The 14,739-nt window shown below is 34.5% G+C and overlaps 1 protein-coding gene across 1 annotated transcript; it reads left to right on the top strand.

Moving 5' to 3' along the window:
* Positions 1-1,261: 1,261 nt before the first annotated feature.
* Positions 1,262-13,516, top strand: LOC120419768 (uncharacterized). The gene is made up of 4 exons (XM_039582596.2): positions 1,262-1,573; positions 8,231-8,691; positions 12,085-12,151; positions 12,232-13,516. Exons 2-4 carry the CDS (start codon positions 8,232-8,234, stop codon positions 12,239-12,241), a joined length of 537 nt encoding a protein of 178 aa, XP_039438530.1. The 5' UTR covers positions 1,262-1,573; position 8,231; the 3' UTR covers positions 12,242-13,516.
* Positions 13,517-14,739: the final 1,223 nt, after the last annotated feature.

Genomic DNA, 14,739 nt, shown 5'->3' with positions numbered 1-14,739 from the left:
ATTACAATAAGTCAAATAAACACATTGTTGTTGTTATCAAATATGTAAAATCATTGGAAACTTGATGTGTCAAATTGATTCGTTTTTACAGTAATGTTTTGGAAAAATGGATTAGGCCGTTGAAAATATTTTTTGAAGTTTAAGTTCCACGACTCTGACCAAAGTCAAAGGGGGAGCAAAAAAAAAGGTTAAAAATTGAAATTACAGGCCACGGTTTCAACATTTGAATGAAAAAGGTATTTGAACATAAATTAAACATCTGTCCAGTTGTTTTGCAATCATAAGTTTCCAAAATTTCTAAACATTGGCGAAAATTTTATTTTTGCGAGAAAAAAGTTTTAACGGTGATGTACATTGGAATTCCATTAAAGTTCGAAATATTTTAATTTTTTCAGGTTTTTTTGAAAAAAAATATTTTTTTGCCCCCTGATTTTTCGAACCAATTTTGAAGGAGGGGGGAGGGGCGACATAAACTTTGAAAAATATTTTCAATGGCTTAGTGGTCATTATAGTTTGACGGTACTTTGATTTTGCATTTAAAATTTTATTAAATTTTAATTTAATCAATATTTCAACTTTTATGCTCGATCCTATATTGGAGACCAATATTCATGTGAAAAGCAATTTTCAGACTCAAATATATCAAAAATGCCAAATATAGGCATAATTGCGCTCTATTTGAAAGTAATTGAGGATTTTATTAATGTTATTATTCTAAAAATCAAACTCAAGTTCAATGACTTAGAAAAAGTTGAATTTGAGTGATTGATTGCCAGATAAATTACCTATTCTCATTTCATAGGATAATTTAGTCTGAACTGTAATTCTTTGTCCTGATAAGTTATTATTATTATTTTCAACAAATCTTGAAGGTAATTGAGTTGAGTCTTGCATCAGGTCGAATGTATATGACCAATCGACTGTTCTCACTAAACTGACCACTAAAAAGCTAGAGGCATGTTTGATTTGCTCATATAATATAAATTTGACTTGAAGTTCCGAGAAGAGAGAATGTTACTACAAAAAATTTCATCCACATTGTCTTAAAAAACTTACTTCCTCAAAATTTCACACATTTCCAATCAAATCCCACGACCACCCAACAACGAACTTAGTCTCAACACCACCCAAAAGCAGCAGCAGCAAGGACCAACGTGTGAAAGCTCCGTCACAGCTCACACACTACCACACACACGAAAGCTGTGCTGAAGCCGAGCCAGAGCAACTCTATAAAAGCTGCCGGCCGAGCAACAGGTCTTCACACAACTGTTCCAGCAGCCACGAAACCGACACCGAATCAAACAACTTTAGAACGCGCGCAATTTGACTCAACGATAGCTTGGATGGTGTCGGATCGAGGATTTTTATTTCAAAAGAAGCTGAGGAATAACTAGAAAATAGTGAAGTTTTTAGGAACACGTTTGGAAAATCAAACAAAATCAGTGAAATTGTGAAGAAAAAATCAACTGAAGTGAATTTAAAAAAAGGACTAAAAGTGCAAAAATAAAGACTGTTAAAGTTCAATCAAAATAAAAGTCAGTGACTTTAAGGAAGAGGACTACAAAATTCCAAGGTGAATATTTGCATTGGCATGATGATTCTCAACAGCCGGCGGCATTATGCCCCCACCACCCGAACCTTTCTATGCTAATTGGGGCCCACTGACTGTTATTGTTGCAAAATGGTTTCCTGTTTTTCAATTAATTCCACAATGCGCCCAACCTCGGACCTGTGCTAATCGGCCTCGTGCGGGATTTACGGATCAGTGGCCACGGATAAAGACGCCTTTGGCCACCACCTGTTGAGTGAAATAAAAAAAAGCTCAAACACGCGTGGGCACGCTCGCGAACAGAAAATTACACCAAAAACAACAACAAGTATCTAGTGGAAAACGAAAAACTTGCACTCGATAGTAGGAGAGGAAATTGTTTTCCGGATACTGACAGTGTGTGTGTGGTGTGTTTGCACTTTAGAATCGGGCTGCGGGCAATGTTTGGAGAACATGAGTGAAAAGTGGGTGGAAAATTTGGGGGAAATGCTCTTGGCATGAAAAGCGAGTTCGAGCAGATGGTCGATGGCTAATGTTGGAAAGGTTATTTGTTTTGAAAGTGCTTATCGGTGGGAATTCTGGCTAAACCAAATGTCGTCATCGAAATTAGGTTTGAAGTCGTACTTCAAAAGTTGTTAAGATTTTTTGAAGCCGACGGCAATACAAAATTGTTTGAACTTTTTAAAATGCCGAATGAAACTATTTATGCTTTAACCATAATTTATTTGGCGAATTTGTCATCATTTAAAATATTTTTTATGTGACAACTTCAAAAAAATAATATTTTTCTGAAAAGTAAAAATTTCAGTTGACGTGTAAGTGCGATAAGCTTAAATAAATTTAAAATTGCATTTCCTTGTATTTTTAATCATGTTTTGGTTTGTTCATAACTCTTTTGAATTCGAATGCATTTTCAATGTACAGTACTGCAAAAGATTTTTTTCACCATTTTTTTGTCAATATTTTTTGATAATTAATGATTGCAAAAAAATTGAACTGGTGTAATATGCATTTCAATAGAAGTTTATGCAGCAAGTTGCAAAAGGAAGATTTTTTCAGCACGAGTACGATTTTATGCAATTCCGAAAAACGCTTTTTAATGGAATTTTAATTCAAACATTCTTGTGTTTAGTAAATTCACCGTTCAAATCACAAAAATATTGAAAAATGTTACTTTTTGATACTAGTGTTGAAAAATTCAACTTTTCAGCACCCTTTTCAGCACTGGTATTGAAAGGTATTAATTTTCCATTCAGTTATTTTTGGTAGGGAAGAGTAGGCCGTTGCGAAAAGTTGACAGTTTCACAGCGGAAAGTTTTGCTTATAATCTAAATTTCAATTATTTTATTTTCTGCCTCCCTCTTCTCCTCAACCTCGGCCAGAGCCAAGAGTCAAAAGACTTGAAAAATATTTGAATCGGCATTAGGACTTATCATTTAAAAAAATATAGTTACACGACAACGGCAACTATTTTTTATTTAACTTTTTATTACAAAAAATACGATTTTTGCCAAATTTTTCAATAATTATTTTTGCATGTAAATTGAATTCGCAATCCCAAGTTAAACTCAAAATTTTAGGCTTTGTTCGCCGTATGTTTTTCTATGTAATTTTGCCCTCTAAATCTGAATCTACCCTCTGAATTGAGCAGAATATTGATTATGATAATTATACATAGAAACACAAAATATGACCAAAAATCTATATTTTGACACTTTGACTCAATTCTGAGGGCTGATTCTGATTCAGAGGGCAAAATTTAGTGGAAAATCATATAATTTTACAACGTTGGAATTTCGTTACGATGGTCACATACACTTTTCCCTTGAAAATTATACATTTTCAAACTATGATATCTCTTTTTTTCTTTTTTTTTACCTCGAGTTAAAAAAACACCCTAGATCTCTCCTTGCAAATGCAACCTTGCGCTGAAAATTTGATCTGCACCTTGTAGTGATACTTTAATTTTAAATTTGCATCTTTTTACCTTAAAATAACTGTAACTTAATCCTTAAATCCAAATTGACTTGTCAAAAAAAGAAGTTGTTTTTGAAGCTTTAAAAGTGTCCTCAACTTCACTTTTCTTTTAACATAATCCTGAATTGCTTTCTCGAAATTTGATCGTAGAAGGCATAGATTGCGAAACAAAATTTTTGGTGTCTTCAACAAAGTTGCTTGGATTGGCAAGCCCAGCAATTTCCTACAAAACAAAAAAATCCCCAAAAATATTCCTGAAAAGTTAGATTTTCAAAATCACTCCAATCGTGAACCACCCTAATTTGTAACCAAACCAAAAGTTGCCACTTTTTCTTACACAACTCTTCTGGAAACACCAAAACAGGCATGCCAGATTTGGAGATTTTTTAGCACAAGCTCAATGCTCAAATGTATTGTTGATTTCTTATGAAATGATATGCTCACAAAAAAGATAAACGTTTTACGGTTCTTCTGCTCAAAAAAGTTTTTTAAAAAATTTAATCAAGTTTAATTCCTTTGCACTTTTGTGATGTGCCCGAAAATCTGCAAAATCTGGCATGCCTGCACCAAAGCTTCAAAATATCACCATTTTTTCGGAAATAATTTTTTCACTTAATTTGGCGATCTGGACCACTGTGAAAAACAAAAATATTGTAGAGAATTTCATGAACCTAATAAAAATAATAGTCCATTTAGAAATGGACAAGGTTAACTAAGTTCATTATTGGTGTCTATAATTTTTAGATGTGAAAAATTTGAAGCAGTTTCATTTTGATAAATTAAGTCTATTTTTTTTCATTTCACGTATAAAAATCGAAAAATAACTATTTTTGATTATTAATCGTATTTTTTCAACATCATCCCTTGAGATTGCAGAGTTTTTAGGTCACTTGATTTAACTCAATTTGTTGCAAATTGAAAACTAATGATTAAGTTTTACTGCAAAAATAATAACATTCCAAAAAGAGACTGGCAAAATTTGAGCAAAATAAGGTAAATATAATATTTAATTATTTAAATGCAATAAAAACTAGCAGTAGAAAATCAAGTTTTTTCGCAGAATAAAAATGTCTCAAAATTAATTACTAAATAAAAAAACGCAATTACCAATTGTCAAAGGTAGAAAAACCTTTTTTAAACTTTGTTATCAATTTTTTTGGAATTTTGTTCAATTGAAACCAATAATTTTTCTATTTTATCATATTTAACATCGCATTTCGTTTCCAAAATTCAGCTCAAAATATATTTTTTTAATAAATTGAAAAGTGATGTCAACCAAATATTCTTAAAATCACATTTAAAAAAGTTACTTTACCTCACGTCATTCGGACCAACAATTAAAAAAAATCACATTCCCCTCAAATATTCATCTCCAGGAAAGGCCAAAAGCATACATCCGTAACACCCACCGCGATTGAATCTTCGCAGAGGAAGGGCCATCGAATGGCTCATCCTCACGAGGAAGCTGCAGGCCACGGTGCAACCTTTTAAACAATTCCTCCGGAAGGGACCGTAAACCTGAGGAAGATTTTGATTTATGTTTTTCCATGACATTTTTGGGTGGACTTTTTGGTGATGTGTGCTTCTTTCTGTTTTCACATTATTTAAAAAGTCATATTTTTTATGTTTCTCGAGGACGTTCAAAACGTGCCCGTCCATTCTGGTCCAATCACTTGCCTTGAATAAATCACCTGAAGCTCTGATTGGTTAATCCAAGTTGGCCACGCCTTCTGACATATAAATGACCAACTCACACTAGGGCAGGATTTATGCTAGATGTAAAATGAATTAAAACAAAGCCAATAAAAAAACTCTTGATAACCGCAGTTGTTGGTGTGAGTTTTGAACCTGCTAATCTCGTCCTGTGCATCTGGGACACACTGAGCCAATTAATCAGTTTGACCAGGGCCAACAGGTCATCCTGACCCTGCACAGTGAAAAAAAAACTTAATCATGATTATAGTTGTATTAATTGCATTTATTCTTTTTACTATTTCAAGGGAACTTTTCATTATGAAATGTATCAACTTAAAATCAAATTTTATACTGTGCAATCTTAAGTTCGTAACACTTGAGTAATTACGCTCAATGAATATAAGACAATGGAGTAGGGAAGCAACTCAATAAAAAAACGAGAAGAAAAATGATAATTTTGCAATCGTACGACCGGCAAATGACTTCAGCCCACAAAAAAAAAGTGTGGCATTCATTACAGTATGCACAATTGCCTCGTCCTTATCAAAGAGGGGATGAACTTTCCGGAAAGAATTAATTGAACTTTGGTGATTCTTTTATTTTTTTTCGTTGGCGGTCGTAAGATGGCCACTTTGTAAAACTGTTATCAGTCAGTCGTAATTGTTTGAGTTTTAAAATAATTTGACTGGTTTTGGATGACGAAACATTTTTTTAAATAATTAAGGTTAACAATTTTGTTACGCGGACTTCGGTCATAGTCAATATACTGATAAAATTCAACTGAACATTTTGAAATTTGAGAATTGATTTTTTATAATTATCAATAATTTAGTTTTTCAATTTTCTATCTCTATCTTTTGAAATGGTGCAATGGAGCAATTCCATGTCAAATAGGGAATCGGTTGTACCCGACCCTCTCCGATTTCAATGAAACTTTGTAGACATGTTATCCTACGCTTATGTAAGCCATTTTTGTGTATATGGAGCCAGTTACACTCGATAATGACATTTGAGAAGTGCGCAAGTGTTTTAAATATTTTTGTATTTCGTAATTTAAATATTGCTGTATCTCGAAGCCGTTGCATCGCATCAAAAAGTGGTCAAAGACAAACTTGTAAGAAATTTTACGGGCTTTCCGAAAAAATACACTGGAAAAAAAAAACACTTCATCTTATGAGATTTTTTGATTTTTAAGTTTAAAAGTCAAATTTAAAGGTGAGCCCACGATTTTTTTTTTCGTTCAAAATTTTTGTGAAAATAGTCTAAGATGTTACAAAAAGACTCACGAAAAATGCAGGATGGAGCAACTCACCCTAAAAAAATACAAAAAATCATTTACTGAAACTGTTTTTTTCAAAAATGCTTTAAACATCAAAATTTTCAAAAACCGAACATGAGAGTCGATTCTCCAGACAATTTTACATAAAAGTCTCCATATTGGCCACTGTCCTAAGTCTAATCCTTGTGAAGTTACAGCGGTTTTAAAAATAAAAATGTTGAAAAAATAGTTTTTTGACGGTTTTTGGCAATTTCTATATGACAGACTTGATTTTTTAGTCTCGAAAATATTTTTACCGGAAAGCTCGTCCAATTTCCCATAAGTTTGTCTTTGACCACATTTCAATTGGATGTATGGGCTTACAGATATAAGCTAATTACATTGCTCATAACTGAAAACATAATATTTTTTCAGTGTAGTATAGTAACCTGGATAGTAAATTAGCTTATATCTGTAAGCCCATACATCCAATTGAAATGTGGTCAAAGACAAACTTATGGGAAATTGGACGAGCTTTCCGGTAAAAATATTTTCGAGACTGAAAAATCAAGTCTGTCTTAAAATTGCCAAAAACCGCCAAAAAACCTATTTTTTCAACATTTTTATTTTTAAAACCGCTGTAACTTCACAAGGATTGGACTTAGGACAATGGTCAATATGGAGACTTTTATGTAAAATTGTCTGGAAAATCGACTCTCGTGTTCGGGTTTTGAAAATTTTGATGTTTAAAGCACTTTAAAAAAACAGTTTTTTTCTTCCAGTGTATTTTTTTCGGAAAGCCCGTCAAATTTCCTACAAGTTTGTCTTTGACCACTTTTTGATACGATGCAACGGCTTCGAGATACAGCAATATTTAAATTACGAAATACAAAAATATTTAAAACACTTACGCCCTTCTCAAATGTCATTATCGAGTGTAACTGGCTCCATATACACAAAAATGGCTTACATAAGCGTAGGATAACATGTCTACAAAGTTTCATTGAAATCGGAGAGGGTCGAGAAAAAAGTACCAAAAAAATTCCTGTTTTGGGCTGGAATTGCTCAATAGAATTCAATTACAAAATCAACCTTATATTTTCGCAAACTTTTTCAAAAGATGTTATATCTTAAATTCATATATTTAAAACTCTGAAATCATAAACTTCAATTCAAGTTTAGTCAACCATGCCTCTCCATTGGGGCGACAAGAAAAATTTAAATTATATTTTTTTTGGAATTTGATTCAAGAACTTGTCATTTTGTGGAAGATTCTTTCTCAAAATGACTTGATTCAAATCAAAAGGTTAACGCTAACGTAAACGTGCGATTGTAAAACTGCATGGCGCGTGGCTGCAACGTTTGACGCAACGTGACGTCCAACATCTGCCTGCATCTCCACCACTGGAAAGGTTGGGTGACTTTGAAAAAGTTGTTGCTGCTTTTCATACGCAAACTTCCGGCAAAGTTCATTTGCAGTCAGCGCTATTGTTTCACCACGGTCAAACTTTGGCCAGCAGCAAGTTTAAGCAAATTATTGCATTGAAATTGTTCCCAGAATCGTAACGAGCTCTGTTAGCAATTCAAACAAGTTTTCAATTTTTCTTACCCAAGGGGAAAAACTTTACACAAATCTTCGAAGAATCGGCTCTTCCGGTAACCTTTTGCGAGCCCAACATTAAAACGCCTCCACTTCCGCCCCTCGACAAACTCCCTCTAAATAATTGATTGTATTCTCTCTCTCCCCCCAGAATGCCTTCCAACTGGTGCCCACTTTTGGCGGTAAGTTTGCTGCTGGCCCTCGGTCCCATGGCCACGTGGGCCCGCCCGGACCGGTCTGGCCTACTCGCGGCCGCCGACCTCAAAGAGGACATCCCCGTCGAGGAGCTGTACAACGAGCTGGTCGAGGAGGAGCAAAAGCTGCACGACAAAGAGGTCAACTACCTGCAGGTTCTGGGCGCGGTGGCCGCCCGCCAGCTGCGCGACGAAGAACTGCTGCAGCAGCAGGAACGCCGCCAGGACCGCCAGAGGGCACAGCTGGCCCAGTTGGCCGCCGCAGCCGTGAACGGAGGAGATCAACAGCAAGCGTCGCTGTTGGACGAACTGCCGCCGGTCGAGAGTGCGGCCAGCCGGTTGGCCCGGGAACAGCAGGTGCTGCCCAAGGCCCAGGTGCCCTACCAGAAGGCCAAGGACGAGAAGAAGAACAATCACTGTGAGTTTTAAATTTGATTTTTAAGTGGGGTGGGAAAAGTTCATTCATGGGAAGGAAATTTGCATGATGGTTGGAAAATTGATATTCATGATGATCCAATCGACCTACTCAAAAATAATACCGCTTGAATAATGAGGCAAAATTGATTTGCTTTTTCTCGTGGGACACGCAAATTAATTTCTAAAATAAGCAGCCAAATTATAACACAACTCGACAATGTTGAAGTTAATGTCAGTGAACGCTTTAATTTTTTCAAAGTTTGATAGATTTGCTTTTCCTGGACACTCTCCAATCGACAGAACTCAATTTGAGTGAAGTTCCTGCAAATGAATAAAATTTTAAATTTAAGGTATAAAAGCTATCCAGGTTTATAAGCGAAGATGGTGTTCTAATGGTGAACGTTCGAAATGTCAAAATCGCGCAGTAGTACCAACATTCAAAACAAAAATGTGGCGGTCATGCCATGGCACACTTTTTTCGCAATGTTGGTACCACTGCGTGATTTTGACATTTCGGACGTTCACCATTCGAACGCCATTTTCGCTTAAAAATCTGGATAGCATATATGGAATCAACTTAAGCAACCATGGTACCCCTGCATCTATACCCGAAATTTATAATTTTATTTTTTCGCTCGAAATTCGAAAAAAAAACAATTCTGTCGTTCGGAATGTGTTCAGGGAGCTCAAATCAATCATAAATTGACAAAACTGAGGCGTTTTTTGACATCAGCTAGAAAGTGACCACCATATAATTGATTTCAACTTATTATTTTTTTTAAGCAAGGATCTTTGCCAATAAACGTATTTCGACATTCAAAGTTTTAATAGACTAATAAAATCGGCTGAGCTCCAGACTCTAAAATTAAAGTTTTTGTGAATGTTCAGCCTTTTGTCCATCTTCATTTTCAAAGAAATATTGAAAAATGAAGATAAATGTACCTAAAACCTTTTTTGTCAACTCTTTTCAAATAACTATGCTTTTTCGCTTTGGGATTAATTTTTGTTACCATTTTGTTTTGGAAGCATTTTTTAATCTCTAATATTTTTTAATATGGCAAAAAAAGTATTTACAGGAAACCATTAAAATAGGTTCAAAATCTCTGCCATAAAATTTGTGAATTACTTTAAGAGAAAAAACATAACAATATTTTGTAAATTACCGATTCATACAGTCCAGACTCGATCCCATTTTTTTCCAATTTGAATTGTTGATTGGCTAAAATTAAATAACAAAATTCATTTTTTCAGTATTTTATCACCGCCATCTTGTATTAAAAATTATAAATCACTTTGGCGTAGTTAACGGGTCATACTTAAGCTCGAAAATCAAAAATTAAACAGGGATTTTTTTTCGTGATTCGAGATTTTTTTCCGTGACCTTCGGATAATCGAGCCTGGACTGTACAACAGGCAGGATTCCAATTAAAAGTGAACCGATTGGCTGAAAGTGTCCCCTGAGTTATTTGTCTAACTAAGGTGGTTCTAGCCAAATTAAGGGTAGTCAAAAAAAACATTCGTCTTCAGCAATATTTATTGGGAGCTTAATTTTACAGGAACGCGTTGTGCCTTAATTCAAAGTGCACTTTGAATCATTTTTTTTCTTTTTACTTATCACAGAATCGTGTTGATAATGACATTTTGAAAAGGGCGTAAGTGTTTAAAATATTTTTGTATATCATAATTTACATATTGCTGTAACTCGAATCCGTTGCATCCTATCAAAAAGAGAGACAAACTTGTAGAGTAGGAAATTTGACGGGATTTCTGAAAAATACACTGAAAGAAAAAAACACGCCACTTCTATGAGATTTTCTGATTTTAAAGTTTAAAAGTTAAATTTGAGGTTGAGCCCACTAGTTTTTTCATTAAAAATTATTGTGAAAATAGTCTAAGATATTACATAAAGACTCACAATAAATAAGATGGAGCACCTCTCCAAAAGAAATACAAAAAAATATTTACTAAAACTGTTTTTATGAAAAGTTCTCTAAACGTCAAAATTTTCAAAAACCGAACACGAGAATCGATGCTCCAGACAATTTTACATGAAAATTTCCAAATTGACCACTGTCTTAAGTTGTGAAGTTACAGAGGGTGTTTCAAAAATTGGTTAATCATATTGCTCGTAACTGAATATTTTTTTCAGTGTAGTTAGGGGGAGAGGGGGTAATATGCACCCCCGGGGCAAAATGCACCCCTGCTTTTCTCGGTATTTGGAAGAAATTTTCCGGGAAAAAATCATAGAAATTTGAAGCTAAACATTGCTAAACCATGCTGGACAAATTTGAGCATCGCAGTATAAAAACAGCTCAAGTTATTTGCAAAACTTTAAAATGTTGTGTTTTCATCTAATTTTCATTGAACTTTCATTATGATTTTTGGACAATATAAAAAGCATTTATTGATACTGTAAGTGTTGAGGTATATAGTTTTTGCCATAATCTTCATTATTCTGTAGATAGATGAGTCCAAAAACATCAAAAAATGCATTTTTAATTAAATTTTCTGCAAAAAGCGTGGTCGGGGCAAAATGCACCGCTGTGAAGCTCCTTTGTAAAAACAGCGGTGTCACCTAGTGGTGACTAGTGAAAACTGCTTTTACCCGGTGCATTTTGCCCCATGTTGTGGTGCATTTTGCCCCGTTGTTGTAGGTGCATTTTACCCCAATGTTGCGGTGCATATTGCCCCGCATGGTTGTTTGAAATGAATCAAAAAAGTTTTTAGAAATTTGATATTTTCGAACAATTTTGAGGTTTTTTAAGACTTTTTTTCACATGGATGACGAAGAATAATAGTTGTTTTAGAACATCGAACAAAATTCTTCCAAAGTAATGCTGTAATGGTTGAGAAATCACAGTTTTCCCTTAGGGGGTGCATATTACCCCCTCTCCCCCTAAGTGGATGGTGGAAGCCTGGATAGTAAATTAGCTTACATCAACAATAAAACGAGTTATATTGAAAAATGGTCAAAGACAAACTTATGGGAAATAAGACAGACTTCCCGGTAAAAATATTAACGAGACTGAAAAATCAAGTCTCACATAAAGAAATTGTCAAAAAATGGTCAAAACCTCTATTTTTCAACATTATTATTTTAAACCCTCTGTAACTTCACAAGGATTTGACTTAAGACAATGGTCAATATGGAGACTCGGAGTCTCGGAAAATGCGAAATTATAAAGAACTAATTTAAATAACTGGTCAATCTTTTTGTTATAGTTTAACTTTTCTGAACTTTTTGATAAACTAAGTTCTAATTTTAACTTTTGTTTGGCATCAAAAATTTGTTTGATTAGCTTTGTGAGATAATAACTGCGTTCAACAGTTGTCTAAGAAAAAAATCACTAATTGAAAATAACTCAAAATTTTCCATTTTCTCTTCTCCTTGCAGACATGGCGCTGTGCCACTTCAAGTTGTGCAACATGGGACGTAAACGCAACACCCGTTTCTTGCACTTGTAAGTTTGTTTAACCATTTTTCCTCAAACTATCACGCAACTAACTATTCTTTTTCTTTCTTTCTTTGTTCTATTTCCAGCTGGAACTAAATCTGTAACAATAACAAACTAACAACTCTAAACGCTGTCAAGATCAAACAACTACGCAACTGGAAAAAAACAACACTACAACAAACCCCACGGTCATGGTCATGGCCAACTGCGTTCGCTGCTGAAAAGTTTGCCAACAGAACAATAGCGGCCCTGCAACGTGACCTGGCTGTCAGTCGAGAGAATGAAAACAAGAAACAGAGGGAGAAGCAAACTGTATTAGTAAACTGAACCAAATTCGCACAACACAAACACACACAATTCACAACACATACCAAGGATTGAAAAAAAAATCAAAAATACATCGCTATTTATTAAACACAAAAAAATCGACAAAGCTCGCGAGGAAAATGGGAAATTTAATACATTCACACCCCAACAACATGCAACATACGCCCACATAAGAATTGGTTCTCAGAATGAGGAGGACGAGGATCGAAGCAAGAAGGAAAATTTCGCAGGAAACAATGACGCAAAAGCTTAAAAGTCGTCTCTCTGTTTTCAACTGTATTAGCAAATGTCCTACTTTAGTTCAATGAACGCAAAGTATTGAGTTTACTTTTAACGATTAATGATTGTTTGATTTAGGTAAAATTTAAACACCCCGCCTTCATCTTAGCATAATCTCATCGAACCGATTGTTTCCTTTTCTTAGTAATACAACTTAAGTTAGGCCACCCAAAACCGAGGGATCGGGGGTGCGACTTGTATTATTAGCGTTTAGTTGATTTCAAGCATCGCCACAGAACCAAAATTTTGACAAACCCAAAAAGTTGCACACAGACACATGCTCAAGCTAGAAAACAAAAAAAAAACTTGGAAATTCGTTACTTAACAAAGAAATTAACAAAAAAAAACATATAAACTATACATGTATTGTTGCTATCTCATTGCTGATAAGAATTTCTTTGCATAAGTAGGAAGACTACAATTGCAACTTTTAAGAAAGAAAAAACAACTGAAATTTAATAAAAACTAATTTTTAAACACACAAAAGAGCTATTGTATATGTGTAAATACATCCCCATGTAGTTTTAGAGAAAAACAAACACAACTTATTGTTACTATCATTATTCATTATTATCATTACACAAATTTGAATGATGCTGCAAAAAATAAGCACGAAAACACACACAGAAAATAATACAAGTCAGTTGAGACGTTGGCGAAAAAACCGTCGCCAACCTGCTGTTGTTAGCGTGTAAGAAGCCCACAATTTGGTAAGACAAATTATTTATTTGAATATTCTGTGAATAAAAAATAATCAAAACTACACCACGAAAGCTTTATTCTTTCACAATGATGACACGACATGTACGCACGATACGAAAAGGTTCTTCTCGTACGGATAATACCAGTGTTAGCCTCGGGGGTAATTTTGAAGAACATCTTTAACCTTTCGTGGGCTGAGCTGAGCTCTTCTGCTGGATTGGATTATCCTATTAGGTACCTAGCGGACAACAGTGATGCACTGTCGTCATTTGCTAGGAAATCACTTGGGGAAAATTGTCTTTGCTTCCACCTAAATTTAAAGCTTCTAGAACAATTGATTCGCAGAAAAAAAATCAGGTTGACTGTTTAAACCGGACAAATTTTTTTCCAGGTGATACAGAAGCAGCAGAAGATGAAAAAACTACCTAGAAGAAATTGCAAAATTGCGCTTTGTTCCAGAGAAACCGGCGGAAAAACTTCTCATAAAAATGGTGTTATCTGAGATATTATTATTTTAAGTTTCTTATAAGAAATTGTTTAACAATTAGGCATTTGCAAAAAGTGTTTAAGAATGCGTTCTTCACCAGTCCAGCTGTTTGGCAAGCATCCACGAAAAACAAAATATCGAAAGATAAAAATTCCGGTATTGTACATTAAAATTTTATAGCGGCCATATTTTGAAAGGATTTTCAAATTAATGATACAATCATTAATGCTTGGAAATAAAATAAAAACCCTTACATATTATAATCAATTTAAAAAAAAATATTTAAATTTATAAAATTAAATATAACACATGAATTTAAATTTTTAATAAAAAAAGAGCTAAAAATTTTGCAAAAAATTTAAAATTTTAACATTCAATATCAAACCAATAGTAACCGAGATATCGCGATTTTTTAAATGAGAGCTTATTAAATGGCACTGAGAAAAACTTATTTTCACAACATTTAAACCAGGGCTGTGGAGTCGGAGTCGGAGCCGGAGTCGGTGGAGTCGGGTCTTTTTGGGAAGCCTGGAGTCGGAGTCGGAGTCGGAGTCGTAAAAACTCGAACAGCTGGAGTCGGAGTCGGAGCCGGAGTCGGCTAAATTTTATTAGCTGGAGTCGGAGTCGGAGTCGGAGCCGAAAATTTCTGATTACCCGGAGTTGGAGTCGGAGTCGGAGTTATCTTAAATTCAACAAAAATTATGTTTATTTTTTATTTTTTAGTATTTGCTATAAAACAGATTAATTTACAAAACTTCTTATATTTTTAATTGTTTTTCAAGTTGCATGCGCTGCGTTG

This window comes from Culex pipiens, chromosome 3, assembly GCF_016801865.2.
Source record: "Culex pipiens pallens isolate TS chromosome 3, TS_CPP_V2, whole genome shotgun sequence".
Classification (NCBI taxonomy): domain Eukaryota; kingdom Metazoa; phylum Arthropoda; class Insecta; order Diptera; family Culicidae; genus Culex; species Culex pipiens.
This window is presented reverse-complemented; position numbering and strand designations above follow the sequence as displayed.

What these genes read in the sequence shown, in the direction of transcription:
- LOC120419768 (XM_039582596.2), top strand. Translation starts at nt 8,232, where the DNA reads ATGCCTTCCAACTGGTGCCCACTTTTGGCGGTAAGTTTGCTGCTGGCC. An exon ending in CGAGAAGAAGAACAATCACT is followed by an intron (nt 8,692 to 12,084) that starts GTGAGTTTTAAA and finishes TTCTCCTTGCAG; the next exon opens with ACATGGCGCTGTGCCACTTC.